Raw genomic sequence first — 27,237 nt, 5'->3', positions numbered from 1 at the left:
CTCTGCATTGGTCAAGCCCCGGCCCCAGCAAAACTCCACCCCCAGCCCCCATCCAATAGGCAGGAGTCTCCCTGCCAACCCTCTGACTCTCACAAATAATGCCCCACTCCCTGCCCCTGTCTGCTGCCACCCCCTTGAGGTGCCAGGGCGAAAAGAGGAGCCTTGGAAGGGGGATAGGTGCTCTGCAAGTGGCGTGTTAATGCACCAGCGCTGCGGTCGAGCGTAACAGCTCTCAGCGTCGTTCCAAGCTGTTTCCCGAGTAGGGGTTATCATACCCTAGAGGCTGTGCAGCCGGCAGTGCATTGCAATAAATAGCAACACAGACAAAGTGCTTCAGAGGAAAGAGCCAGAGCGTGGAAGTCAGGCGAGCTGGGTTCACTTCCCATCTCTGCTACTACCTTCCCTAGCTGACCTTGGGCAAATCACTTTCCTGTGGCGTGACTCAGTTTCCCCAGCTGTAGAATGATATCCACCCTCCGCTGAAATCTCTGGAAGGAAAGCACAGTGTGGTGCTAAGGGTTACTGTATTCAAGGATAACTTTTCTGGGTTCATAGGTCCAGTGCCTTAGCCCCACCTGAAATTCACCGGGCGATGCTGATGTCTGCCCACTGAGGATGTGACCCATTGATGGGACCACACTGATCATCTAGTCTCAGCGCCTGCGTGACACAGGCCAGAGAATTTCACCCAATAAGAAGCTCTGTGGCTTTCCTGGAGGCTGGATCCTCCATGCACATTCCCAGGCTTTGGATGCAAACCCCAGGTACTATTGCCAGAGCCTAAAGAGACCCTGTGCGGTGCCTGGCAATGCCCTTGTTGTGATGTTCCGGCCAGGCAGCCCTGCCGCTCACAGGCATCGGCTGCAAAGTTGTTCCTCTTCCGCATTACCTGGAACACAGAAGCCTCTGAGGTAAGACCCAGCAGAGAAAAAACAGCTACTGAACCGCCCATGGCGGGAGCTGAGAAGACACCAGACAACAATCCATTACCCTGGAATAGACCCCCGATGGGCATTGATGGAAACATGGTGCCAGGAGCATTCTTCCAGGCCCAGCTGCTGGCAGGTCTGGCTCACCGCCCAGCACCAAGTGATGGAGAAAAACCTCTTCCAGGGTGGCTGAGGCCCTACCGCAGGGCCATGTGATGACATCAGGGCCACGAGACGATTGTTGGGGGTATTACCTTAACGCACCAGGGCCCCAAGCAAGATCAGGAACCCAGTGTGCTTGGCACCATGTACACACAGCAAGAGATGGCCCCTGCCTGGAAGGATTTACAGCCTAAAGCGACATGACAGAGGGTGGGAGGGGAAACTGAGGCACAGAGCAGGCAGGGACTTGCCCAAGGTCATGCTGCAGGTCAGTGGCAGAGCCAGGAGTGAAATTGGGTGATCCCAAAAAACACAGTGGGGCAGGATGCAAACCCTGCTTCTGCTCTAGCCATGGAGCAGAGCCTCCGCTCCCACCTCTTTGCACGGGAGGAACGAAAAGCGAGCGTAAAAGAGGCAGAGAGGGACCCAAGGGATGTCCCAGCACCTTCCATAAACCCTACAAACGCCGCTCCCCTAGTCTAATCTGCTCACCCACCCACTTATCCCTGGGGCTGATAAAACACCCATCGCTTTAATATCCACGCCCCCTGGAAGCTGAGGCTCAGGGAATGCAGCTGTGGGAGGGGTTGGGGTTGATCTGGGCCAGGAGTGGGACTGGACGCTCTCCTTGGGATTATTTCCCCTCCAAACCCCAGGAGATTCTGGCAGGGATTCGAGCTGGCTTTCCAGCTGCTCAGTACGTTTGCCAGGGCCACCACGCTCTCCTTCCCGGCTCAGCGAAGCGGGGGCCATTATAACCCAGCAACCAGCAGCAGGGGGGTCAAGACAGTAGCACAGAGCCGCCACACCTCCAGCTTCGCTGCCCTGGGATCCTAACGTACCTGAACGGCTGAAGAAGCCCACCCCAGCCCCAGCCGCAGCAGGGAGGATCTCTTAGGAGCTCCACCAGCTTCTCCCCTCTGCCAGGTGAGGGCATCTCCCAGGCCTACAGGTTTATATTCTTAGCAGTGAGTGGGGGAAGCTGGGTTGGGAGAAGATGGACCAGATCCACAATCAGCTGGAGCCCCCGTCTCTCCTACCTCCCCCTAGCAGCCCTGCTTGGCTCTTCAAAGAGGGCTCTTTCCAGGCTAGCATGGCCGAGGTGCTCACACATACATCCTTCTCCTTGATTTATCCATCTCTTCTTTCCTGCCTGCACAGAGCTGGGACACCAAGCTACACTGGCTCAGAGGCTTGGGCTGGACGGTGAGAAGAGAGGGGGGAAACATTCCCTTCCCCTTGGCAAAGAACCTGCTTTAAAAATCTCCCAGGCAGATGAGTCAAAGAGGTGACAACCAGGCTTGGGTTCACCTCCTTTTAGGACCTTGATAAGCTGCTGGTGGGTCTCTTGCGCCCTGCCATGGCTTTGTTAGCCTCCCTACAGACAGACAGATGGGGAGCAAAGAGGCTGTTTAAGCTAGCCGGGGGCAGGGGCTGTGTGGCAATGCATCCTCCCAGCAGTTCAGCTCAGCAGCTGGTGAGCAATCAGCATTCAGCAAAGCACCAGGAACCACTGGGGCCCAGTCATTTGAGAATCAGCAAAATCACACAGAGCAATTGCAGGGCGATTGGATTGGGTTAAACTGCTTTCGAGCGGCTGTATTCCCGGCAGCAATCCTGAATAACCCTGCACAGCCCTGGCACGGCCCAGAGAGACGCCCACCCCCAGCGAAACCGGGCTCACGAGGGCCTTGACGGCGCGGGCAAAGGCAGAACCTATGATTCGGTGCCGGGGAGAGCAAGTGGGGGAGCTGCAGAGGGACAGGGCTCAGGTATTTCATTGCTGCTTCCACTGCTGCTGTTACGTGGATGGGGGGGTCCCACTTTTCCCAGCCTCAGAGCACAGGAACGGCCGGACTGGATGGTCCCTCTAGCGCAGCGTCTCTTCCTATAGCTCCATACAGAAGCTATAGGAAAAGACAGTTCTCTTCTTACACCAAGGCCCACGAGCTGATGGGCGTGAACGCGGGCAACAGCTGTGGTGGAGGCACCGGGCTCTCACAGGAGACGCATCAGTTAAAGGGTCAAATTCTGCTGTCGGTCCCACCCGCTGGCTCCACTGGAGCCCCTTCGGGGGCCCATCAGGAGACCATAGCCCAGTCCGGTCTTTAGGAATGAAGGTTACCAGCCGGAGAAGCAAAAGCCGCCTACTGATGCAGAGGACAGGCCAGCCAGCTGCAGGGAGCACAGTCCCAGCTCAGCAGGCAGAGCACGGAGTGACCGCGCTCTCTCCTGGCAGCGGAGGAGGCTGATCATCCGACATGTCAGAGACTTGCCAGCCTCCTGGAAAGATTTCTTCTCTTTTTTTGGCCTTGCCAACCAGAGCTGAGAACACGGCCTCAGCTGAGCGCCGCACCGGGCCCTTCCCTGTTCCACAGCCGCTGATGGTGACTGAGCATCGTAGTGCCTGTTGTCTCCCCCAAGACTGGCTCACCTCCGCCTCTGCTAAAGATGGGCCCGGGGCAGGCTTGAGATGGACGGTGCCTGAGCTGGTGCTCCAGGTTCTGCGCAGGCCGTGACGGGGAGAGGAGGGCCGTGGCGACCGGCTGCTGGAATGCGAAAGCGCCACACGGGAGGATGTTGAAGGAGACTCTGGGTGGCGCGCTAGGGTGCAGGTAAGAAAAGGGGAAACGTGGGTGAAACAGCAGGAATACGTCTCCTGCTGCTGAGACCGGTTAGGCTCTGGGATAGTCTCCCCGGGCGAGGGATGGAGACCGATAGATGGAAAACGGCAGCGTGGCAAAGCACTGGGGAGTGCACTGCAGGGGACAATCCTGCTTTGGAGAGGAACAGCTAGAGGAGCCCTAACAAGTCTTTTCAGTCTCTGGTTCTGCTCCACTGTAATGAAACCGGGGACAGCAGCAGCCTCCCTCCCCCTCAGGAGAGGAACACGTGGGGGCCAAGAAGCGACAACCACAAATGGAACTCACCAGCTAGGGCTCGAGGTATCGTCTTCTTCTCCAGTCCAGCATCCACTGGGAGAGATACAGGCTCCTTCTTGATCTGCCAGGCCTCAGGCCTTGCACGTCTGGCAGGATACTTGTACTTGAGAGGGGACAACTCCTCAGCTGGCATAAATCAGCCCAGCTGGGTGATCTTGGGCAAGTCACTTCCCCGCCTTCTGACTCAGTTTCTCCAGCTGTAAAATGGAGATAATGATGCTGGCCTAACTTGCAAAGTACTTTGAGATCTACCGAAGTAAAGAGCGAGGTGGTGGTATTATTAAGCTCAGTGGACTTAGATAGATTTCCATCTGCTGAGTGTCTGATGTCAGGGTGTTTGTGTTTATCATGTGAGCAGCGTGAGGTTTATGATGTCCTCAGTGATTCATTTATTTGCTCGAGTTTTGTAAGTGATGTGAAGGGTAAGTACACTGGCAGTCGCCTAGCAACCGGGTCGGGTTTTTAATGAAATGTTTTGATGTCTTGTCTTTGGAACGGATAGATGGATAGATCTGCAGGACAGGAACGCCGAGTGGCAAATAAAAACACAAGGAACTTGGAATTGGCTGTAAGCAGATGGGGGGGGGGGGTCCTCTGTCGAGCACAGTGCAAAAAGACAGTGATGTGCTGCTATTGGCCTCTTTCCTCTGAAGTTAGGTGAAGTCGTAAAAACCATCCTTTAAGATATTCCATCTAAAATCTCTCCTGTCTCTGACACCATGTGGAGTTCCGTGATCTAATCTTGCTTAGGCCACCAGAGTCTCCGAGGCCAGTGCTGAGGTTTCAAGCCAGCTTTGTAATGCAAGATCATCTATATTTTATCACTTGCCACTGAGCGGGAGACATGAACTGCAGCTGGTCTGCGTTCCGCGCCCTTTGTGCCAACGACATTTACGACTTTGTTATACATACCTTTGAGACCAGGTTATCTGCACCCTGGAGAGATGCTGCCAGTTATCTGCACCCTGGAGAGCTGGCGTCTGTGTGCCTCTGACATTCCTACCAAGGCAGAGGAGGTGTGCAAAGCTGGCTACGGGTCCCAGCATGTCATTCCTCACGGTGCTGACTGACTGAATGGACCTCTGTGTGCAATGTGTGTGAGTCGGCAGAAAGGGGCCCCGATCAGGGAGGGAGCCCAGGTTAGTCTGACAGCCGGCACGGCAGACTCCTAGGGCCATCCTGGGAAAAGCAGGCCAAAAGGCGCACCAGTCCATGGCCATCATCCCCACTCCAGAGCTCCAGACTCTGCTATATGCATGCACACACATACACAAATACACACACACACCCCTCAACACAATGTACATTCACACATGCTCACACCCCTATATATACACACTCAAACGTATAAATACACACACCCCTCAACGCACACCTACATTCACACATGTAAACGCACACGCTCACACTCCTATACACACATACTCATACATATAAATACACACACCCCTCAACGCACACCTACATTTACACATGTAAATGCATGCGCTCGCACCCCTATACACACACACACACACACACTCATACATATAAATACACACACACCCCTCTACGCGCATGCACATTCATACATATAAACACACACGCTCACACCCCTATATGCACACACTCATACATGTAAACACACAGACCCCAATGCACACACACACACTCATATATGAACACACACACACACACACACACACACACACCGGGTACGTTCACTCTGCATCTGCGATCAAGCATCGTAAAAGTAGCCATGTAGCTCAGGGTAGCACTGGCGACAGCTCCAACTAGCTAGCCAGGATCCCACTCGAGTTAATCTGGGTCCGACCCACAGGGTCCAGGTGGGTTTGTTCTCACTGCTAGCTTGCTGGCTCGAGCCGAGCTAGCAAATGTCCATTTACTTGAGCTAGGAAGTTTGCTCCCAGCTGCAGTGTAGATGTTTCCATACACTCATGCATGCAAACACACACACACACACAGGCTCCTATTCACACACACCCACTCTTATAAGCACACACACATATGCATAAACATGCACCCCCTTAAGCACACATACATCTAAATGTATACACATTTCACACATTTACATTCACACATATAAAGGCAATCGTACCCCCCTACTCACATAGACATAAATATCTGTGTAGCATAATATGTATACACTGTCCTATGCACACAAACATATTTATACATACCCAGACGCCTACACACACACACACTGACACACACAGTTTTAGAAATATCTAAATGCCCTTTCCCCACACACACACAAATCTATCTATCCATCTGCACACGTGTAAATACCACCACACACACACACCCCTCCTGTACACACCCCTAAACATAATCACACGACTACATGCACCCCGTGGACACATATCAACACATACTCACACCTACATTGGTTCCTACACACCTACACCCATATAAATATATACTGTACCTTTTACACGCACCCCTGCACATGCACACACACAAATACAGTCACACACATATGTAAATATACACACACATACATACAAGCACACACCTACGCATATTTAAATACATGCGCATATAAAGATACCTTCAAACACACGCATTCATTGTGCACTAAAGTCAATGGAAATTCTCTTGCTCCATGGGGTAACTTGTCCAGTACTGGACGTTACACGGCCTGGCCAGGGAATACTGTTGTTCCTCTAGGCACCAGGAGTGGACAGAACATTGTCGACAGCTGCGATTCTAAATATTCCAGCTGCATCCTGCTCTCTGGCCAAACTACCACAAAGTAACAAAGCTCTCTTCTCTGGCTTCAGCCCTAGCTTCCAGGGAGCAGCCGCTTTGATGATGTTAATCTGAGCAGTTAAAATAAAAGATGAAAGTTGAATAAACATTTGAACTTACCAGCAGAGAAAGAGGCGATTCAACTTCAGGCACGGAATGGTTAATGCAGGGAAGGTCTGTTCAGGGGACCTGGCTGATGCAGAAAAAAGCTGGAGTTCAAAATCTAGGACAGGGCAAATCTGTTACTACAGAGAATTATCTCCCAGGTGTCTGGCTGATGGGTCTTGCCCACATCCTCAGGGTCTAACCAATCCCCAAATTTGGGGTTGGGCAGGAATTTTCCCCTGGAGCAGATTGGCAGAGACCGTGGGGGTTTTTTCACCTTCCTCTGCAGCATGGGGCACAGATCACTTGCAGGTTTAAACTGGTGTCAATAGTGGCTTATCTGTAACTTGAAGTCTTTAAATCATGATTTGAGGATGTCAGTAACTCAGCCAGAGGTTAAGGGTCTATTACAGGAGTGGGTGGGTGAGGCTCTGTGGCCTGTAATGGGCAGGAGGTCAGACTAGAGGATCATGATGGTCCCTTCTGACCTTAAAGTCTCTGAGTCCATGTCTGAGGTGACAGTCTGGGGTGATATAAGGGCATGATTGCATTAGGGCTATGGGATGACATGAGAAAGGCTGCTCCCAGATACAAGGCAAGTATGTTGCAAGGAGATGATGTGCTGGACGAGGGAACATTAGGTCCCAGTTTTCAGAGGTGCTAGTGTAACTCCTGCCAGAATGTGGGTGTTTGTCTCCCAGTAATGGCCAATCCACAGAAGGCTGCTGCTTCACCCAGCTGCAGGTCTGACTATACGGCAATCGCGGGGTGGCTGCCACTCGCGCTGACCTACCCGAGGTAGCTTTCAAATCTAGCTAGATCAGATTCCAGAGCAGTGAAGCCGCAGCAGCTAACCACTGGAGCAAGTCCCCAGGGCTCTGGGTGGGCTTGTCCAGCCTTTGCCACACGGCTGCATTTTCCCAGCTCCAGGACCCACGCTAGCTTGGATACATCTGCTTGAAATGCAAGCACGCCCCGTGACAGGGGGGCTCTGACCCATTGGTATAGTGGGGGTGCTGGGAGCCATTGAAGCAAACTGGAAATCCTGGATTTAATGGAAACCACTTCAAGCCAGGAGGGTCCAGCACCTGTGCCCCATGATTGCAGTGTAGACATCCCCTAAAGGTGGGTCATTTAGCTCAAGCTGTAGCAACTCGTGCTTTTAGTGATTAATACCTGGGGGAGAAAACAGCTGTGCATCTCTCTCTCTCTCTCAGTGTTATAGAGGGCGGACAATTTATGAGTTTACCCTATAAACAGATTTATTTGGGGTTTGGAGCCCATTGGGAGCTGGGTGTCTGGGTGCTGGAGACAGGAGCACTTGCTGAGCTGTTTTCAGTTAAGTCTGCAGCCTTGGGGACGTGGTTCGGACCCTGGGTCTGTGTTGCAACCGGCTGGCGTGCCTGGCTCAACAGGGCAGGGTCCTGAAGTCCCCGACTGGCAGAGAAAACAGGCTCAGAGGTAGTCTCAGCACATCAGGTGACAGTCCCACGGGCAGGTCTCTGTGACGGCCCCCATGTAATCTAGTGGCTGGAGATGGCAAGTCACAATTAGGACTCCGGGGTGCGGCTCCTGCCACTGACTCACGGCAAGGCGGGTGACTCTCTGTCTCTCGGTTTCCCCATCTGTGAAACGGGGATAATGACCCTTCTCTCTCCAGCTAATGGCTGTTGCCGGGGCCCCATCGGCTGAGCAGGCTCACGGCTGGTAATTACTATTATTATTGCAGCCTGCGCTGCTTCCCATGGAGGGTGGGAACCGGGATGGGCCGGGGAGCTGCCAAGCGCCTTGGAGTTGCTGGCGGAAGCAAAACAGGGCAATAAAGCCTGAGGAAAGAGCGAGGGAAAGCGGCAGCTGGGGAAGCCTGGGAGACAAAAGAGGCCAAGGCCTTGGCAGGGGGACGCTGACCCCAGCTCTCTGGCGGCATCAGCAGACAGGGGTGCAGGAACTATTTGCATGGGGGGGCTGAGAGCCATTGAACCAAACTGCAAACCCCATGATGGAAACCGCTTGGAGCCAGGGGGTGTGGACGCTCCCCCAGCTCCAGCACTTAAGTCTGCAGAGCTGATGCAGCCGGGCAGGGGCAGGGCCCCTCCTTGGTGCCAGCGCCCGGCCAGAGGCTCCCCTGGCTGGGCAGGGAACCAAAAAGCCTGTTCGGGGGCAGCTCCCCCCACTTCTATCAAACCCCAGCTGGAGCCCGCCCCCGCGCCCGGGCCCCATTGGCTACTTTGTAGCCAGCCCTGCGCTGCCATTGGCTGGCGGCTCCGTCACCCCCCCGCTCCCTCGACTTCTCCTTGAATTTGAAACTTTGGGCTGCGCTGGGCTCGGGTTACACCGGGGGGGGGGGGCGGAGAGCGGGACCCGGGAGCGCTGCCTGGGGCTCGCCGAGCAGCCGCTGGCCCCGGGACCCGGCTGCGCCTGGCGGGCAGGGGGGGCGCGGCGGAGCCTGAGACGGGACCGGACCCGAGATCGGCCCGGGAGAGGGACACGCGCCGAGCTCCGCCGCCGGGCCGGTGCCCGCAGGAGGCGGGTAAGTGCGAGGCTGCCGCGGGAGGGGCCGGGCTGGAGAACCGAGCCCCGGTTAAAGAGCCTTCCCCGCCCCCAGGGAACCGACAGGCGCAGCCCCGGGCCACGCGGCGGGAGTCTGGGAAATCCCCAGCTGAGCATCACCCTCCCGTCTGCCTGCCCCAGCTGAGCATCACCTCCCGTCTGCCCCAGCTGAGCATCACCCTCCCGTCTGCCCCCAGCTGAGCATCACCCTCCCGTCTGCCCCCAGCTGAGCATCACCCTCCCGTCTGCCTCCCCCGGCCACGGCCTCCCCCGCTGAGCATCACCCTCCCGTCTGCCCCCGCCACCCCCGACCAGGGCCTGGCCTTCCCAGCTGAGCATCACCCTTCCGTCTGCCACCCCCAGCTGGGCATCACCCTCCTCTCTGTCCTGACCAGGGTTCTAGGAAGGCCCATCTCTCCCCTCCTAGGAATCAGAGAGGGGAAAGCCCCGTTTCACCGGGCTCCCGGTGTAGTGTCTGAATACCGGCAGTAATGGTTAGCTGCCCAGTGAATGTTCCCACTCGGGCTGGAGCCGGGCTCTGAGACCCTCTCCTCTCGCCAGATTGCAAAGGCCAAGCTCCAGCCCAAGCAGGCAGGGCTACACTGCTGTTCAAGCCCCGTAATGCCACCTGACCGGGCTCTGAACCTCGCTGCCAGGGGTTTCTTCTCTTGCAGTGTAGACAAACACCCACTCCAAATGCCACAGACTGTATGGGTCCGGGAGGGTGTTGCCTTCTTCCCCTGATTTATGACCCAATCTACTAATATTTCCCTGGCCTGGGGTAACTAAAGGGGTAGCAGGGATGCTGATGCCACTTCAGGGCCCAGTGTTCCTGCAGTACTTTCCCCCTTTCAACATGGCACCCACCAACTCCATGCTCCTGCCCAGATTTTCCAAGGGCTCAGCACCCATGACCGGGGGCAGGATTTGCCAAAGGCCTCAGCACTCAGCAGCTCCCCTTGGGGCCAGATTTCCACCCAATGTGCTCTACTCTTCTGAGCACCTGGCTGCTTACGTGGGCATCTAAATGGGAGTGGAGCTCTATTGAAGATCTGATTCCAGGGGAGTAAACTGTGCTGGTGCCAAGGAAGAGCATTGAAGTGCGACTCCAGTCCAAGGGACAGCCAGCATGTCACTGGGATTCGAGGAGGCAGTGATTGTTCAGAATCCGTTTAACTTATTGCCCCATGCCCTGAATGACTTGATAGGATCAAAGAACAGAGAACAAAGCTTGTTCCTTGTGGTCTGTTGCCACTCAAGAAAGAGATCTTGGCATCATTTTACAGAGAACTCTCCACACATCCACTCCATGTGCAGCGGCCGTCAAAAAAGCGAACAGAACGTTGGGAGTCATTAAGAAAGGGATAGATAATAAGACCGAAAATATCATATAGCCTCTATATAAATCCATGGTACGCCCACATCTTAAATACTGCATACAGATGGGGTTGTCCCATCTCAAAAAAGATATATTGGAAAAGGTTAAGAAAAGGGCAACAAAAATGATTAGGGGTATGGAACGGCTGCCCTATGAGGCGAGATTAATAAGACTGGGACTTTTCAGCTTGGAAAACAGATGACTAAGGGGGCATATGATGGAGGTCTATAAAATCATGACTGGTGTGGAGAAAGTAAATAAGGAAGTATTATTTACTCCTCCTCATAACACAAGAACTAGGGGTCACCAAATGAAATTAATAGGCACCAGGTTTAAAATAAACACAAGGAAGTATTTCTTCACCCAACGCACAGTCAACCTGTGGAACTCCTTCCAGAGGATGTTGTGAAGGCCCAGACTATAACAGAGTTCAAAAAAGAACTAGATGAATTCATAGAGGATAGGTCCATCAATGGCTATTAGCCCGATGGGCAGGGATGGTGTCTCTAGCCTCTGTTTGCCAGAAGCTGGGAATGGGCAACAGGGGATGGATCACTGGATGATTCCCTGTTCTGTTCATTCCCTCTGGGGCACTTGGCATTGGCCACTGTCGGAAGACAGGAGACTGGGCTAGATGGACCTTTGGTCTGACCAAGTATGGTTGTTCTTATGTTATGTAAAATCAGTGGTGTTTTCTGCTGGAACAGGTGACAGTGTGGTATGATTTGTCTTCTAAAGCCCCATCCACCAGTTTAAAAAAGCAGCTCGGTAGAGGAGGGAAAGGAGCCATTTAATTCCTCTCTAAAAGGATATTGCAGATTTAGAAGGGGCTCAGAGAAGGGCAACGTGAATGAACAACGGCCTAGAAAGTCTCTCCTCTGAAGGGTGCTTGACAAGATTGAGACTGGTTGAGAGAGCATTGGACTGGGACTGAGGAGATCTTGGCTCTATTCTCAGCCCTGCCACTGGCCTGCGGGGTGACCTTAGGCATACTGCTTCCCCTTCTCTGTGCCTCAGTTTCCCTGTGTATAAAATGGGGATGATGCTGACCTCCTTTGCAAAGCACTTGCAGATCTACTGCTGTATAAAGCTCTAAGAGCTGAGGATTATTATTACGACCACCTTAGAGAGGAGGCAAATAAGGGGCTATTATAAGATTCTGTAATATAATGAATGGTCTAGAACCAATAGATTAGGAACATCTGTTCTCCTGGTCTTTGTAACACAAGACTTAGGGGATGCTCACTGAAATTAAAAGGTGGTAAATTCAAAACAGATGGACAGAACTACTTTTTCATACCATGCATAATTAGACTGGGGAACTCATTGCCACAAGAAGTCACTGAGACCAAGAACTTCGCAAGGTTCAGAAAGAGACAAGTATATGTGAATTATCATAGTTTATTGCCAATAATTTTGGAAGGGATATTAAATTTCAGGGTTTAAGCCAGGCTCTAACTATTAGAGAGCAGGGTGAGATCTATGGTGAGAGGCAGATTACCCGACAGCTGCTACTTGCACCTCTCACACTGTGAGAGACAGGATACTGGGTGAGATGGACCTTAGGTCTTATCCTGTCTGTCAATTTCTGTGCTCCTCATCTCATGTGAGTAACATCATATACATCTCTAGCACCTTCCATTCAAGGACCTTAAAGCTCTTAACAAAGAACTAACCCTCTTAGTCCCTCTGAGCCGCATCACCCCATTTTACAGATAGGGAAACTGAGGCACAGTGACTTGCCTGAGGTCACCCAATGGTCAGTGGCAGAGCTGGGAATAGACCCCAGGGCTCCGGAGTCCCATTCCCTAATAACCACTAGACCATCAGTTGGCTTAAAAGCAAACTTATAAATGCAGCAACCCCAGAACACAGGCTGTAAATGTTGTTGTTGTTCATTATTTGCAATACAGTCACACCTAGAGAGGGACTCAGGACCCACGGCCCTTGGCACAGTCCAGCAGTAAGTTACGCGGTCCTGGCTTGTGCGATCTTATGTCAAAAAACAATATGGGGAATGAGACCAACAGAACAGTGTGGACAAGGGGGTACCAATGAAACCGGCAAGAGTTGCACCATGAGCTGTGCAGGCTGCTCGCCACCTGCCCAGCCAGCCCTCCCCCCCATTAGGCCCAATTTGGGGTGCACCTACCACAAGCCTCCCCCCCACCTCATGAAAATCTTTCTTTGCTTCTAAAGTGGCTTAATATTCACAATGATCCTTTCAAAGGCACAGACCCCGTCAGCTGGGAGCATTCCCTGTGACAGTCAGCTGAGAGGTCTCTGCATGGGGCGTGGGGGCTTGAAAGCTCCTTCTTCCTAATGAGCCTCCTTAATCACCAACCTCCTGAGCAAGGGAGGGAGGAAGTTGCTCCAGAAGAGAGAACGGCTGATCTGAGCTCGACAAGGAAGGGAGGGAGCTGAAAGCAAGAGAGATGCCTCAAAATAACTCGCCCCTCCGTATCGTTGCTTCATTCTGGGACAGAGCATGATCCATCTGATCCTGCTTCCTGCCTCTCCTAGGGAATTGTGCCCAAAGTTGGAAGGATGCTGCTGTGATGGGAGCAAGTGCACTGAGGGCCAGAGGAAAGGGACCTGGAGGTGGATGGGAGCGCCCCTTCCCTCCAAGAATCTCCCCTCCCTGTATTCAGGGAGCTTTCCCAGCCAGCGTAGAACTGGCCTGCAGGCTCTCTGCTGGTCCTGCTCCCCGGCCCTGATGTAGGGGCAGGCTGGGGGCACAGCCAAGTGCCCCGTACCGCAGCTAGTCTCTATTCTCAGGGCCCACAGAGGGCTGAGGGAAGGGGAGTGTAAGTCAGAGCAGCCCCAGGGCTCCTCTGCTGGGACTGGGCAGGATCCTGCATGTTTCAGAATACAGGGAGTGCAGTGGTGGCATAAAGCATCCCTATCTCAGGACAAAGGAGGCAGGAGTGCGGTGAGCCATCCAGGCCCAGCCATGTGTACACACAACGGTGGCCTATCCCATTTATAGTGACGCTGGGCCGGCGTGGTGCTATTATTACCGGCTGCGTGGTGGTGGCGCAGAGGCGCAGGAATAGAGTAACTGAGGCTCAGGCTACAGTTCTGTCCCTGACCTCAGATGCCCTGGGAACCTCTGACTCCCTCTCTTGAGTGGCAACGTCGTGTGATCCATTCCCAATCCCAGGCATCACTGCCATAATATTCCAGAGCAGGGGAAGGAGCGGTCGTTGAGATCTCTGCATACATCAGGCTCAGCTAGCTCGGATCACCATTCCTGCCTCCTACCGGACTTCCTTCTTGTGGCTTCCTTATATCCCTCGGCTGATGGACTCATTGGTTCTCCAGCCTCCCAGCTGGATCAGCTAATTAGTGTGTGCCTCCCCCAGCCTTTTCCAGGGGGAGCTGATTGGAGCCCCAGTGATCAGAGTACTGACTCACCAGGCAGGTCCCAGCACTCTGTCACCCGGGCGCTACGTGAATAGCTCAGATCAGAGCCGGATCCAGGGTTCTGTTTCAGGGCCATCTCTGGTTTTTGCTCTGAGTTGGCTGTTTACCAGTCGGAGCAGAGTTATTAGTGACCGTGGCCTGTTACGAAGAAGAAACCCTAAGAACTATTTCAGACGGCTTCTGGTTTCCGCCCTGCTGTGTCTGTTGGCTTCCTGCCACTCCTAATCAGTTCCATGCTTGGGAGCAGTGAGGGGCCGACGGGGGGCTGGAGTGCTAATAGCGGGAGTGGAGTGCGTGCTGAGAAATGCTGGTTGGGAGATTCTGTGAAATGAGTTGGCGAGTTCTCAGTGCGGTTCTGAACAGCCAGGCATCCAGCTTACAGCAGTCACCGCTGCATTAACCGGCCCCTTGCTGATGGGCCTCAGCAAGTGAAACCAAAGAACATCCAAGTCATCTGAAACCCCGGAGTATGCCCCAAGCCATGCTGGTGCCAGGGGGACCTTCCATTGCCACTGCTGGGTGGCTAATTAAAGGCCCTCAGGGTTCTCTGCCGCAAAGGGTCAGGAACCCCAAGGGCCTTTTACAATAACACATTAGCACTTCCCTTTACGCTGCATAGACACCTGTCCCCTAATCAACTCCCCGTTGCCTGGCTGGGGCCTGCACATGGGACGGTGTGGGGCAGAGCAACGGCAGGGGTGAGCTGCAGGAGGCCTGGCCAAGGCAGCCCTGAGTCAGGCCAGTTTCCCACTGTCCTAGCCCTAGGCTCTCGGGGCCTGGACTGAGGCCTTGCCAACTCGTTTCACAGCATCCACTGAACAATGTTTCTCAGCCCCTACGAGCCTTGCAGCAGGCCCAGCTTAGGCCAGGCCTGGCTTGCACCGGGAGGGAAAACAGCCCGTGTTCCCGGAATAGAAGAGTCCCATGTCTTCTCCCCCGGTCCTGGCCCCACAATGACCCTTTCACTGGAAGCTCTCTGGGGAGGGGGCTGTCTCTTTGTTCCATGTTTGAACAACGCCGAGCACCATTGGGGGCCCTGGCCTATAACTCCGGCGCCTCTGCACCACCACCACGCAGCCGGTAATAACAGCACCACGCCGACCCAGCGTCACTATAAATGGGATAGGCCACCGTTGTGTGTACACATGGCTGGGCCCGGATGGCTCACCGGACTCCTGCCTCCTTTGTCAGGGAGAGGGGCTTTCCGCAGTAGCTTCCGGCTCCTTCTCCTCGGACCCGCCCGCTCTGTACACAATCTGCCTCCCAAGACCTCGGTTGCTTGGCTTCTGATCAACTCTTACATTTGGCCACGCCGGGAGAACTCCTGCAATGGGCCTGACTTGTTTCTCGAGCAGCTGGGGAAGGTGTAGCTAGCAAGGCTGTTGGCGCCCATGGCAATGGGTAACAACAGCGGCTGCAGGAGATGAGGTACTTCTTTAATTATTTAGTTACCCAACCCCCAAACGCCACTAAAAGTCAGGCCTGGGAGGGAGAGATCCTGACGCTTGTCATAACAGTGCTGCCGAGGGCATCTGGAGTTGGCTGATATAGGGAGTGTTACCTAATGGTCGGAGCCGGTGACTCTGTGGTCTTGCTCTGGGTGGTTACGTCACTTCACTCTTCTCTTTCCCAATTTTTAATGGTCATATTAACGCTTCCCTGGGATGGCTGCGAAGCTTAATTAAATGAGTGTCCCTTCGCGGCTCTGAGAACTGCTGGGTGGTACTGCAGGGCAGAGCCATACGAAGAGAAGCGAAAGGGAAGGACGGTTGTTGAAATTCCTTCACCCCTTTACAGAGCCTGGCTGGCTTGCCCCAGATGCGGGCAGAAGTTTAAATGTGCGTATAGGGGGTAGCCCTTGTGCGGCTCGGCACCCCTTTGGGATGCCCTCGCACAGGGGATATTCCGCATACTTCAAGGCCCCTTTGTACAGCCAGGGCGGCATAAAGGGGCCTCGGTGTAACTGAGAACCAGACCCAAGCAGGGCACCTTGCCCCAGTGTAGACAAGATAATGGCACAGTGAAGCACTGCGCACCGGATTGCTCTGCCCGTCAGGCTCTGGCATGACACGCTGCTCTCCGGCAGACCCGGGTTAGACCTTCGGGTGGCGAGGCTTTCCTGCCAGGCTTGCTTTCCCCTGCGCTGGCAGGGAAATGGTGGAACAGCTGAGTTCCAGGGCAGCCAGGGAGCATCTCGACTCCACACGGCGTTCATCTCTGGGTTCCCAACCAGCTGGACAGATGCCGCTCCCGCTGTTTAACGCGCCCTCTGAGCGGAGAACTTTCGCACCGGAGGAAACTTTTGATGGCAAGTTATAAATCCAGGCAAAACGGGGGGGATCGAGGGGGCTTCGATGAGTATGTGAACGCGGCCCTAACAAGCACCAGGAGGAGGAGGTGCCTGCCTGCTCCCAGCGCCTCTTTCCACATGCTGTAAGCTCGCTCTCCGCGCTGACCCATAAATTATTCAAGTGCCTCTGTGCTGCTCTATGAAATATTCATCCCGCCATCAAGGGAGCGGTGGGTGGGTGTTCGGCGGGAGAAGGGGAACGGCTGCCGGTTGCTCCGGTAATTGAGACCAGCATCGTCAGGAGTGGAAGCAGCGCAGGTGTGCAGCGTCGGGAAGAAATGGGGGGGGGCAGGGGAGAGAGAAGCGAGGGGCAGAGTGGGAAATAATAAATCGTCACCTCCACTCCCTTCCCAGCTTGTGGAATGGGAGGGGGCCGGGCTCCGGCTCCGAAGCCCTCCCCCCGCGGAGCCCTGCTGATAGCAGAGGGCCCCGGGAGGACAACATTGCCGGAGTTGGATGTGGCGCTGCAAATTGGCTCCCTGCACACACCTGTATGTGTCAATTTTGCCTAATCCCTTTCAAATGTCACCAGCCTCCGCTGGGTGCTGGCAGGATGACAGTGTTTTCAGATTCACGAAGCGCCCGTTTTCTGATGTGTCACAGGGGGATGCTTTTAAAGGATCAGGCCTGATTCGGCCCTCGCTTCCGCTGGTAGCTGCAGGAGTTATTCCTGATGTGCACCACTCTTGGGGGCGGGGGGGGGGGGGGGGAGATCAGCCTTTGTCTCTGTTACATGCACCCACAGAGGAAGGCTTGTGTCAGCATCTCAGGAGCAGGCGGGGCTGGGGGAAACCGTGAAGCTGTCGCCGGATGTGCAGAGGTTACCATGGGCCATGTTTACGGGCGAACTGAAATGTTCGTATGCTGTTTCAGTCCTGTGGTGTGCGCCCTCCCCAATGAAAGGGTTAAAACTCAGACCTGGTCTAAGTGGCTGCAACGCTGCGGAGGTCAAGGGAGGCTCTTACTCCTGGGCCAGGCCCTCTGTTTGATCAGCCAGGGAAAGCGGATTCTGACGCTATGCGCTTTCTAGCTTAGTGTTCTGCTGGTCAGGTCACGGCTGTCACTTGATATCCGGGGGTGGCATTTGGTGATGCTCTCACCGCTGCAGGCCCTTCAGTTAAGCTCTGATTAAAACTCAGTTTGTTTTTTCCTCCCTGCAAGTTGCCCTTGCTGCAGAGTGGCAAAACTCACTCTGCGCCGGGGGCCGACTTCGCATGTGCAAAGGAACGCGTTTGTAACTGCCTTGGGTTCAGAGCTCCTTCGTGAGAGCTGGGGAGGGGCTCTCTGTGGTTTGGGGCCTAGAGGAACAGGTACAGAAAGGATCCTGTGGATGAACAGTGTTCGCTGGATCTCCACTGGCTTCCCCTACTCCCCATGGATAGTTCAAGGTTCTCGTTCTTCCCTTTAAGGCTTTGCATGAAGCCACTTCTGCTTATATCTCCGCTGTGGTCTCTGGCTACTCCCCGTTGCTCTGATGATGAAGCTGCCTAACCACCCCCTTCTCCCACCCTCGTCTTTGTGCCTCCTTCCATGCCCGTGCCTGAGGCATGAATTGCTTCAGGTGCCTGGCCCTTCCTCATTCCAATCCCTCCTATCACCAGATCCATCAGCGCTCACGTCTGGCAGTAAAACCCACTGAATCAAAGCCAAAGACATGCTTCAATGCAGAGTCATGCTGGTGGATCAACATCAGTGAACAGACAACACGGCTCAAGCCATCCAGCAAGCCAGGAAAGCAGCTCGCTGCTCTGCTGTAGGCAGCAGTAGCTGCATCCTCGACGGGGAGAGAAACTGAATCCTGAATTTGGGCCTGGCAGATTAAAACATGCTCCCAGTTTGCCTTGGAAGATCTATCTGTATATTAAGGTACTTGCCTGGTCCTCATCACCATTGTTTTTGAGCACCTCACAATCTTTATTTATCCTCACAACACCCCTGCGAGATAGGGAATTGCTATTTCCCATTGTGCATATGGAGAAACTGAGGCACAGCAGTGCTTGCAGCATGGGTAGACATCCTGAGCTAGCTGGATAAAGATAGCAGGTCAGCTGCCCAAGTACAGTCCCACCCAGGACCCTAGGTATTGTCCCACAGGGCCAGGGCCGGCTCGCTGCTCTGCCCATTGCAACCTGGCTATGGCCCCTCTGCACCAGGCCTGTGACCCATCTACAATCTTCCTGCGACCCCTCGGTGAGTCGTGACCCACTGCTTGGGAAGCAACCCTGTCCAAAGTGACTTGGCCACAGACTTTCTGTGAGACCTTGGGCAAGCGGAGAATTGAACTTCAGTCTTCTGCATCCTAGGAGTGCACCCTGGCCACTGAGCCATCCTTCCTCATGGTCATGTTGAGGTGTCCAGGCTCCCAGTGGCAGGAGAGAGATCTGAGAGCACTTCAGGTGTCTGGAAGAGAAGGGACAGCAGAGAAGGCTGCAGTCTTGGATGCTGCATCTTCAGCCTCATCCTTCCTCTCGACAGAGCCTTGCTCCATTTCCCACAATTGTGTCACAGCCAGCACTTTCAGAGGCTGTTGTGGGTTTTTTTTAGAGGTGTTTTCAAACTCCAGCAGAGCTGGAAGCGTGAGTGACAGGAAGGAAATCTGCTGGGTTATTTCCGTTTCTAACTTGTGCTGGGGCAAAACTGCCTCTTCCTCTGTCGGCTGATAAAGCAGCGCCACGGTGAACAATGGAACGAGTAGGAGGCTCTGCCTGACGGGCTCGTCTGAGCAGGAAAATGTCTCATTCGAGGGAAATCTCCAGTCGCTCGCTAAACGGTAGCGTCTGCCCAATGGGAAGTGAGCCATGTTTTGGGGGGCGGGGGAGCATGTTGAGAGGATAGTAACAGATTAGCAGGAGAGAGGGGTTCGGCACGGAGGGAAGGCGTATGAATTAATTAATTCATTCCCCAAGTCTGGGGTGATGTTGCTTAGTCCTGTTTAGAGCCCCCTGGCGTGCAGTGATCCTTGGAACTGGATGAATCAGGAGCAGCACAACTCTCTGGAGAGATTAGACTGGTACTGGAGAGATCTGAGTTCCTGGCTCTGCAGCCGGCCGGCGGGGTGACCTGAGGCAGATTGCTCCCTGAGACGCAAGGGAAATGAGCAACAGAAATGAGAAGAGGTTTGGAAAATGTGACCTGGGAGGAAAGGTTGAAAAACCGGGCCTGTTCGCTCTAGGGAAGAGAAGGCCAAGCGAGGGGACGTGATTAATATGTAAAAGGTTGCTATAGAGAGGACGGTGAGCAGTTGTTCTCTGTGTCCACTGAGGGTAGGACAAGAGGGTATCACCTTAGTTTGCAGCAGGAGAGACTGAGGCTGGATATGAAGGTAAACTTTCTAACTCAGAGGGTTGTTAAGCTCTGGAACAGGCAACCTAGAGGGGTGGTGGAATCCCCATCACGGGAGGTGTTTAAGAAGAGGTTGGACTAATAATCCCTGTCAGGGACGGTCTAGGGTTATTTGGTTCTGGCTCAGCGTGGAGGGGCTGGAGTAGATGACCTCTCAAGGGCCCTTCCAGCCCTCCATTGCAACGATTCCATTTCCCCTCGTCTAAAGCGCTTCGAGATCTGTGGCTGAACAGTGCTATGTAAGAGCCAGTCATTGTTAAATTAATAGTGCGAGGGAGTGTTGTGTGGTGCCTGTTACCATGGTTGCTTACAGGGACGTATGGGTGTTGCGGGCTTTTTAGAGAAAGTTCCCTTTGCTGGGCATTTCCTTGTTTTTAAAGGATTGTGTGGATGGAGGTCAACCTCAGCTGACAAAGGTTTTGGGTGTGGGAATTTCTATTTATACGGGTGCCTTTCGTGATCCCAACGTGCTTTGCAAACTTCAGGCACACAGCAGCATTGAAATGCAGCCACCTCTGGGGTGAAGCCACCAGCAGGATGGATAAGGCATCAACAGGTTGGAAGGAGCAGAAATTTTGGGCAAGGACAGGGAGGCAAACCCTTACTCTCCCAGAAAAGACCCTGGGAAGTGTAATGTCTGTGCAGAGCAGAGAGGATCACAGCTGGTAAGGTCGCATGCTCTAACATGTGCCAGAGTCATTTTCTTTTCTGTCGCTTGCGTTCAGTTCTGCAGCCTGTGCTCTGCAGGAAGTCAAGCTAGATTATCAAAATGTTCCCTTTAAGAGCTCAGCGTCGGTTTGCTCTGAAAGGACAAATGTCTTTTAGGCCAAGGCCCTGAGCTGTGACCAAGGATTCTGGAAGCCCTAGCTTTTTGGGGGTGCTTGGTTTGAGACACCATAGAGGGGCCTGATTTTTCCGAAGTTCTGAGCACTTCCAGCTCCAGAGAAAGTCAGTGGGAGCTGGGGATGCCCAGCGTGCCTCCAATTATTCCTCTCCCAAACCGGGGACTGCTCTGGAAAACTAGGGCCGTATGGTTTCTGGGTCTCAGTTCTGCCATCTGTGAAATGGGGATCAGGCCAACATAAGAAGGCTTCCACCATAGAGAAACAGCTGCCTAGCCAACCTTCTCCCCACCGCCATCTCTCCTAAGGCAGGCGCTCAGAGCGGTCACGTCACTACGCTTGCTCACCCAACTTGGGTCGTCGATCTTTGGAAAAGACACTGGCAGACAGCGGAGCAGCCCTACCAGTGCCACAGCCACAGCAAAGCTAACTGCAGCCTCCCACGAGCAGGGGAAGTTAACTTTCTGAAATGCAGGTGCTAAATCATAGCCCCCATACTGCTGCCCACGCCCCTGATTGAGCAGCTCTGTTTCTCTCCCCCTTGCTTTCTCTCTCCTCTCTCGCAGGCGGCCTCTCTCGGTACCAGCTTATCTCTCGTATGCCTGTCGGGCAGAAAATGAGCCTGTCCGGTTAGGAGGATGCCTGCAGCTCCAGCATTGCAGGCTGTATTTTTTCCATTTCTTTATTAGTAAAGAGAGAGCCCTCCAGCTCCCAACTCACGCTGTTAAAATCAATGTTTTCACATAAAAGGAAATACTTGCAAACCTTTGTGTTTCCAAAGGGCTGTAAATAACGCTGCGTGGAACATCTTGCAACAGTACTGGTTTTGACGGCTCTGTTACTGCTCGCTTAATTTATACCCTCCTTAAGCCTGGGCCAGCCTTTCCGTGAATGCCCCCTATTTGCAGGGGTTTAGAACTTGCAATGGAAAATTCCCGGCGGGCTGGGGCTTGGTGTGCTGGCTCCCACCGGCACCTTTGTCATCCGACCTGGGGCAGCTCTCCTGCTTAGCTGTATTGCTACCAGTGGAGGAACTGATTCAGAGTCACCAGTTCTATTAGCTGGACTGTTGTGCCAATGTAAACCCTAGGATGACAATGATCTTGTGCCAGCAGATCGAGGGATGTGATCATTCCCCTCTATTGGACATTGGTGAGGCCTCATCTGGAGTTGTGTGTCCAGTTTTGGGCCCCACACTACAAGAAGGATGTGGAAAAATTGGAAAGAGCCCAGCAGAGGGCAACAAAAATGATTAGGGAGCTGGAGCACATGATTTATGAGGAGCGGCTGAGGGAACTGGGATTATTTAGTCTGCAAAAGAGAAGAATGAGGGGGAATTTGATAGCTGCTTTCAACTACCTGAAAGGAGGTTCCAAAGAGGATGGATCTAGACTGTTCAGTGGTAATAGATTACAGAATGAGGAGCAATGGTCTCAAGTTGCAGTGGGGGAGGTTTAGGTTGGAGATTAGGAAAAACTTTTTTACTAGGAGGGTGGTGAAGCACTGGAATGGATTATCTAGGAAAGTGGTGGAATCTCCTTCCTTAGAGGTTTTTAAGGCCAGGCTTGACAAAGCCCTGGCTGGGATGATTTAGTTGGGGTTGGTCCTGTTTTGAGCAGGGGGTTGGACTAGATGGGGTTCCAACCCTGATATTCTATTAATGGTCTAAAGCACCTTCCACGGGATGATCTCAAAGCGCTTTATAAACCTGAGCTCACTATCTTCCTCCCATGTCAAGTAGATAAGTATTATTAGTCCCAATTTACAGATGAAGAAACTGAGGGATGTTGAAATGAAGTGACTGATCCCTGGTCACCCAAGGAATGTACAGCAGAGCTAGGAATGGAATCACAACTCCAAATTCAGTGCTTTAACCATTAGACTATGCTCCCTCCTTTTAAGCACAATCTCTGTTATTGGGCATGCTGCTGTTTGTAGCACTAGTGGAGAGGACACAAGACTAGGATGCAGGAGACCCGGTTTCAATTCCTGCCACGCACCTTGTGCCACTCCGTGCCTCAGTTTCCCCATCTGTAAAATTAGGATAATGATACTGCCCTCCTTTATAAAGGGTTTGGTGATCCACAGCTAAGAGTTAGGAATTATAATCCATAGCACCTGTGTCCTCATTCCCTGCCCCTGTTTGAATGACTCCATTTCCGCTGACCAGTAAAGCCATCTCAACCCCAGTTTTGGTGTTACTCAAAACCTTTGAGAGGTGCATTTTCAGCAGGGGCTAATGATTCTGGAGACCCCTTAAAGGGGACTGACTTTCAGAGAGCAAGTGCCAAAAGCTTAAAGTACAAATATTGAAGAGTGTGATTCCGGAGGGTAAAGGTTTGAAACTGGATTATTTAGGAAAGGGAGACACTGAAAATGCTTCAGAGCAATCGACTTATTAATGGCTTCACCCCAGTGGCCTGGATTACCTTCCCATTCCATACGATCTGTATTATCATAGCGCCTGGGGAGTGTTTCTCATTGACCAGGACTCATTTGTGCTAGGAGCTGTACAAACATATACAGCCTCTTATGTGGTGTTCCTCTTATACACGCAGTGGCTGAGCTCGCAGCCCCAGAATGCTTTCCCTCTAAGAGCTTCCCCGAAGCCAGTGCTGTAATTTTTGCCCGTCGGGTCAACGCAGTGAAACACATTTTTATTCATTGTGTTACAACAGCAGCTAGACCCTCCAGCCAAGCTCAAGGCCCTGTTGTGCTAGGTGCTGCAGTGGCAGTCTCTGCCCTGAAGCACTTACAACCTAAACAGACAAGGGGGCAGGCAAAAGGAAGGATTGTTACCCAGATTTGACCAATGGGGAAACTGAGGCACAGAGCGAGTCAATGAACGGTCACAGAGCTGGGACGTAAACTCAGATCTCTTGAGCCAATGAACGCGCCAAACCAATTTGTTCAAATTCAGCGTAAACAGGTCCCACCGTATGCAAACAGCTGCATCACTGACCTGCTTCTCTTTGCCATCTGTCCTAACATGAGAGCTTGTAGTTATCATGGTCTGCAGTGTGTTGCTATTCCAGGCAGGATGAATCCCAGCACCTGTGTTGCTTCATTTGCTTGTTTCGGTCTCTAACACAATCACTGGCTAAGTGGCTCGGTTTGTGTTCGTGAGTCCTAGGCAGGTCTTGTCTGTCTCTAGGTCTTTCTCTTGCCTGAATTGCTGCATTCATGTGTGTGCAGCCTTCATCTAAGCTGATAACCTTGCTTATGAGCTCGTCACTTCTTTCTTCCTTGGCGGGTTTGCAGGAATCAAATTCCCTCGCGCAGCGGCTGGTGGGGCACGGCCAGAGAATCGGTTCCTGAGTAATGGTGAGCACAGGTTATCATCTGGCCAGGAAACTGAATTGGTTCCGGAATCCAAACTCTGGCGTAGCAGGGAGCTGGAGAAATGGAGTGCTTTGATGTACTTTGACAAACACAAAAGGAAACCAGCAGGAGTGCTGCTCTCTGGCAGGTTGCAGGGACTGAACAAAATTATATCCGCAAACGTGGCGTAGAATGCTATCCTCTCTCGGGGTGCGAGCTCTGCTGTGCTAAAGGGCCGCTCACCAGCCACACGACCAACAAATGTCACGTGGGGCTCCCCCTCAAAGAAATTAGCCAGATTTTAAGGCAGGCACATTAAAATGACTGGGTGATAAGTCTTATTCTGCATAGGTAGCAATACAGGTCCCAGGTGGGAAGACAGCAATATAGGTCTAATGGGCCTTTCCAATGTACACAGTGCATCGATCTTCCTTTGATGTTGTTTAGGGGATTTTAGTCCACAGTAATACCTAGCCACTAAATTACACCTGTTCCCAGAAAGGGGGAAAGAACCCAGGAGTCTTGGGGGTCCTAGTCTCCTACTCTGTAAATCATGTGCACTCCTAAAGCCGAGTACAGACCCCAGGCGTCGTGATGCTCAGTCCCTGCCTGTTCTGACCACTAGACCGTGTGTGTGTGCGTGCGCACCTGGGCCAGGAGGGGGGGGGAGGGATCATTACTCCAGGGCAAGGGCTGAATCACATGGTCGTGTTCCCTTTTTTTTTTCCCCCTTCCAGAGAAGATGGACACCTTCAGCACCAAGAACTTGGTTCTGCAAGCTCAGAAAAAGCTCCTGAGCAAAATGGCCTCCAAGACCATGGCGAACATCTTCATTGATGACACCAGCAGCGAGGTTCTGGACGAGCTGTACCGGGTCACCAAGGAGTTCACCCACAACCGCAAGGAGGCCCAGAAGATCATCAAGAACCTGATCAAGATCGTCATGAAGCTGGGGGTACTGTACCGCAATCGGCAGTTCACCACCGATGAGCTGCGGCTGATGGAGCATTTCCGCAAGAAAGTGCACACCCTGGCCATGACCGCCGTCAGCTTCTACCAGATAGACTTCACCTTTGACCGCAGGGTCATGTCCAGCGTGCTGAACGAGTGCCGCGACCTGCTCCACCAGGCCGTCAACACCCACCTGACGGCCAAGTCCCACTCCAGGATCAATCATGTCTTCAACCATTTTGCGGACTACGAGTTCCTGTCGGCGCTTTATGGACCTTCTGAACCCTACCGCACCCACCTGCAGAGGATCTGCGAAGGGGTCAGCAAAATGCTGGATGAGGACAACATATGAACCAGCAAAGACAAGGCCTGAGAGCAAACGTTTGGCTCTTTGCCTGACTCTCCAGGCTGCATTCTGGTATCCATGAATTCAACGGCAAGACGTCTGTTTTCAGTGGGGTCAGGCCTTCTCGCTCGCTCTTCCTCCACGGTGCTGAACGTCTTGCTCTTTCCTTTTTTTCTCATGAAGACCAAGGACCCTTCACTTTCTGTCTAAATGAGGTTGCAGTTTGCTGCTTGTTGTGGTAGCCGGAATCTCTTCACCTCACTTTAGCTCCCTAGTGAAATTAAAATGAGACAAAGCAGCTTCTGTCTCTATCCTACTGGGGCACAACCACACCAAAGGCAGGGTTGTTTGTATGAGTAAGACTGGAGAAAAGGCTCTTTTTTTGCACTGGCTTGAGTCTCCACTTTGGAACCCAATCCAGTGTCTATAACCCATCAGAGGCCAAGCCCCGCAGCCCTTACCCACAGTTCATGAGTTCTCTGATTAAAGGTCTTTGGTCTCACTGTATATATTTTTATCCACCAAGTGCTCTTAAACCCACAATTCAGAGTCCAAGGAGTCCTGCTGTAGCAAAATCTCTCTCACTTCTAAATCTATTTTCATTCTGGTGAGGGGGGAAACCCACTATGTCTTGTGTGTAGCTTGGTTAAGATTAATTCAAGCAGAGAGCATGGAGGAGTGGTTCAGGTCTCCTGCCACTGCCAAGATGTAAGGCTGTCTCTCCTGAAGTTCAAACCAGGCTGGCTGGGTTTCAGTACAGTTTCCCTGGCCAGCGTAGAAAAGGATGAGCCATATTTAAAATACTTTGCAAAGCAATGCTATGGTCTAGCACCCCTAGGCCTGGGAAAGTGTATTAGCACTTGCAAGCAAGAATCGGGTTGTTGTGTTTACCTCACTATTGTCTCCCGGGAGGCCAAGATCTGGATAGTGGGAGGATCTCACATAGGGATAGACCCTGCTTGGATGGATCACCCCACAAGTAGAGCCCTGCACGGATACAAAATTGGTATCCACATCTGCAAATATGGTCTGCAGATATAAAGTGGATATCTGCAGATTTGCAGGGCTCTACCCACAGGCTCCCAGGATGGGGAGGGACCATTGAATGGGAGAGAGGCTGCAATGAGGGTGGTCAGGTTCAGACACAGTTGTGGTTTGAAGCTTAACACAGGTCAGGCCTAAACTAGGGGCTGGAGCAAGAAGTGGCCATGCTCCAGGTATCACTTGCCCCTCCTGACTGTTGCCCAGTGGGTACTTTGGGCCAGTGACAGAGGCAGCCTCTCCCTTCTGACTGAGAACGGTGGAGCATTATTTTCCATCCATGTTCCTTTCCCATAGGGGAAAACAGGAGACTGTATTTTCAAACCAAATAGCAAATGTGCACTTTCCTCCTCCTCCTCTGAAATCCAAGCTGAATTTCTCTGTCGTCAGCCTCTCCAGCTGATTATATCAATGTAATTGTTTAGATTTGGTCCTCGGGGACTTTCCCTAGTATATCATAGGTTGGAAACAACGTCTTAGATTCTAATAAATTAAAAAAAAAACAACCATGTAGCCTGGTGAATAAATAAATAAAGTTGCATCTTCCACCTGAGCACAGCACAGGGTTTGGTTACCAATTCTGTAAGTAACCAGAGTGCATTGCTGGCAGATCCTCGCATTGTTTTTGCTTTTGCAGCAGAAGTACTAGCCTAAGATCTCTCCTTTGCCTTTTTGGCACCAGGGTTCTGCCCAGGAAAGCAGAGATGCAGAACTGGGTTGCTGAACTTAGAGGTACAAAGCCTGAGGGGTGCTGGCGCACCCAGAGATCCTACCCACCTTCATGTGAGTGGAGGGCATTTA

At 52.7% G+C, this 27,237-nt stretch overlaps 1 protein-coding gene and 1 long non-coding RNA gene across 5 annotated transcripts; one reads left to right on the top strand and one right to left on the bottom strand.

Annotated features, from left to right (window-relative positions):
- Positions 1–2,694: 2,694 nt before the first annotated feature.
- LOC120391910 lies at positions 2,695–6,958 on the bottom strand. Its single transcript, XR_005591523.1, has 4 exons — positions 6,905–6,958; positions 4,946–5,032; positions 4,022–4,230; positions 2,695–3,695 (listed from the first exon to the last, which is right to left on the bottom strand). It is a non-coding gene; the product is annotated as an uncharacterized LOC120391910 (long non-coding RNA).
- A 2,295-nt stretch (positions 6,959–9,253) lies between these two features.
- On the top strand, positions 9,254–26,989 carry TNFAIP8L1 (TNF alpha induced protein 8 like 1). 4 transcript variants are annotated; one of them, XM_039516157.1, is made up of 2 exons: positions 9,254–9,419; positions 24,836–26,989. In XM_039516157.1, the coding sequence occupies exon 2, from the start codon at positions 24,841–24,843 to the stop codon at positions 25,399–25,401; it is 561 nt and encodes a 186-aa protein (XP_039372091.1). In that variant the 5' UTR covers positions 9,254–9,419; positions 24,836–24,840; the 3' UTR covers positions 25,402–26,989. The 4 variants fall into 4 exon arrangements, with proteins under 4 accessions (XP_039372091.1, XP_039372090.1, XP_039372092.1 ...); XM_039516156.1 differs by lacking the exon at positions 9,254–9,419 and adding an exon at positions 19,275–19,363; XM_039516158.1 differs by lacking the exon at positions 9,254–9,419 and adding an exon at positions 21,344–21,442.
- Positions 26,990–27,237: the final 248 nt, after the last annotated feature.

Source organism: Mauremys reevesii, linkage group 26 (assembly GCF_016161935.1).
Source record: "Mauremys reevesii isolate NIE-2019 linkage group 26, ASM1616193v1, whole genome shotgun sequence".
Classification (NCBI taxonomy): Eukaryota; Metazoa; Chordata; order Testudines; family Geoemydidae; genus Mauremys; species Mauremys reevesii.
This window is presented reverse-complemented; position numbering and strand designations above follow the sequence as displayed.

Coding starts and splice junctions, on each gene's coding strand:
- TNFAIP8L1 (XM_039516156.1), top strand. CDS start 19,324: ATGTCTCATTCGAGGGAAATCTCCAGTCGCTCGCTAAACG. Junction 19,364..24,835: donor CTCCAGTCGCTCGCTAAACG/GTAGCGTCTGCC, acceptor TCCCCCTTCCAG/AGAAGATGGACACCTTCAGC.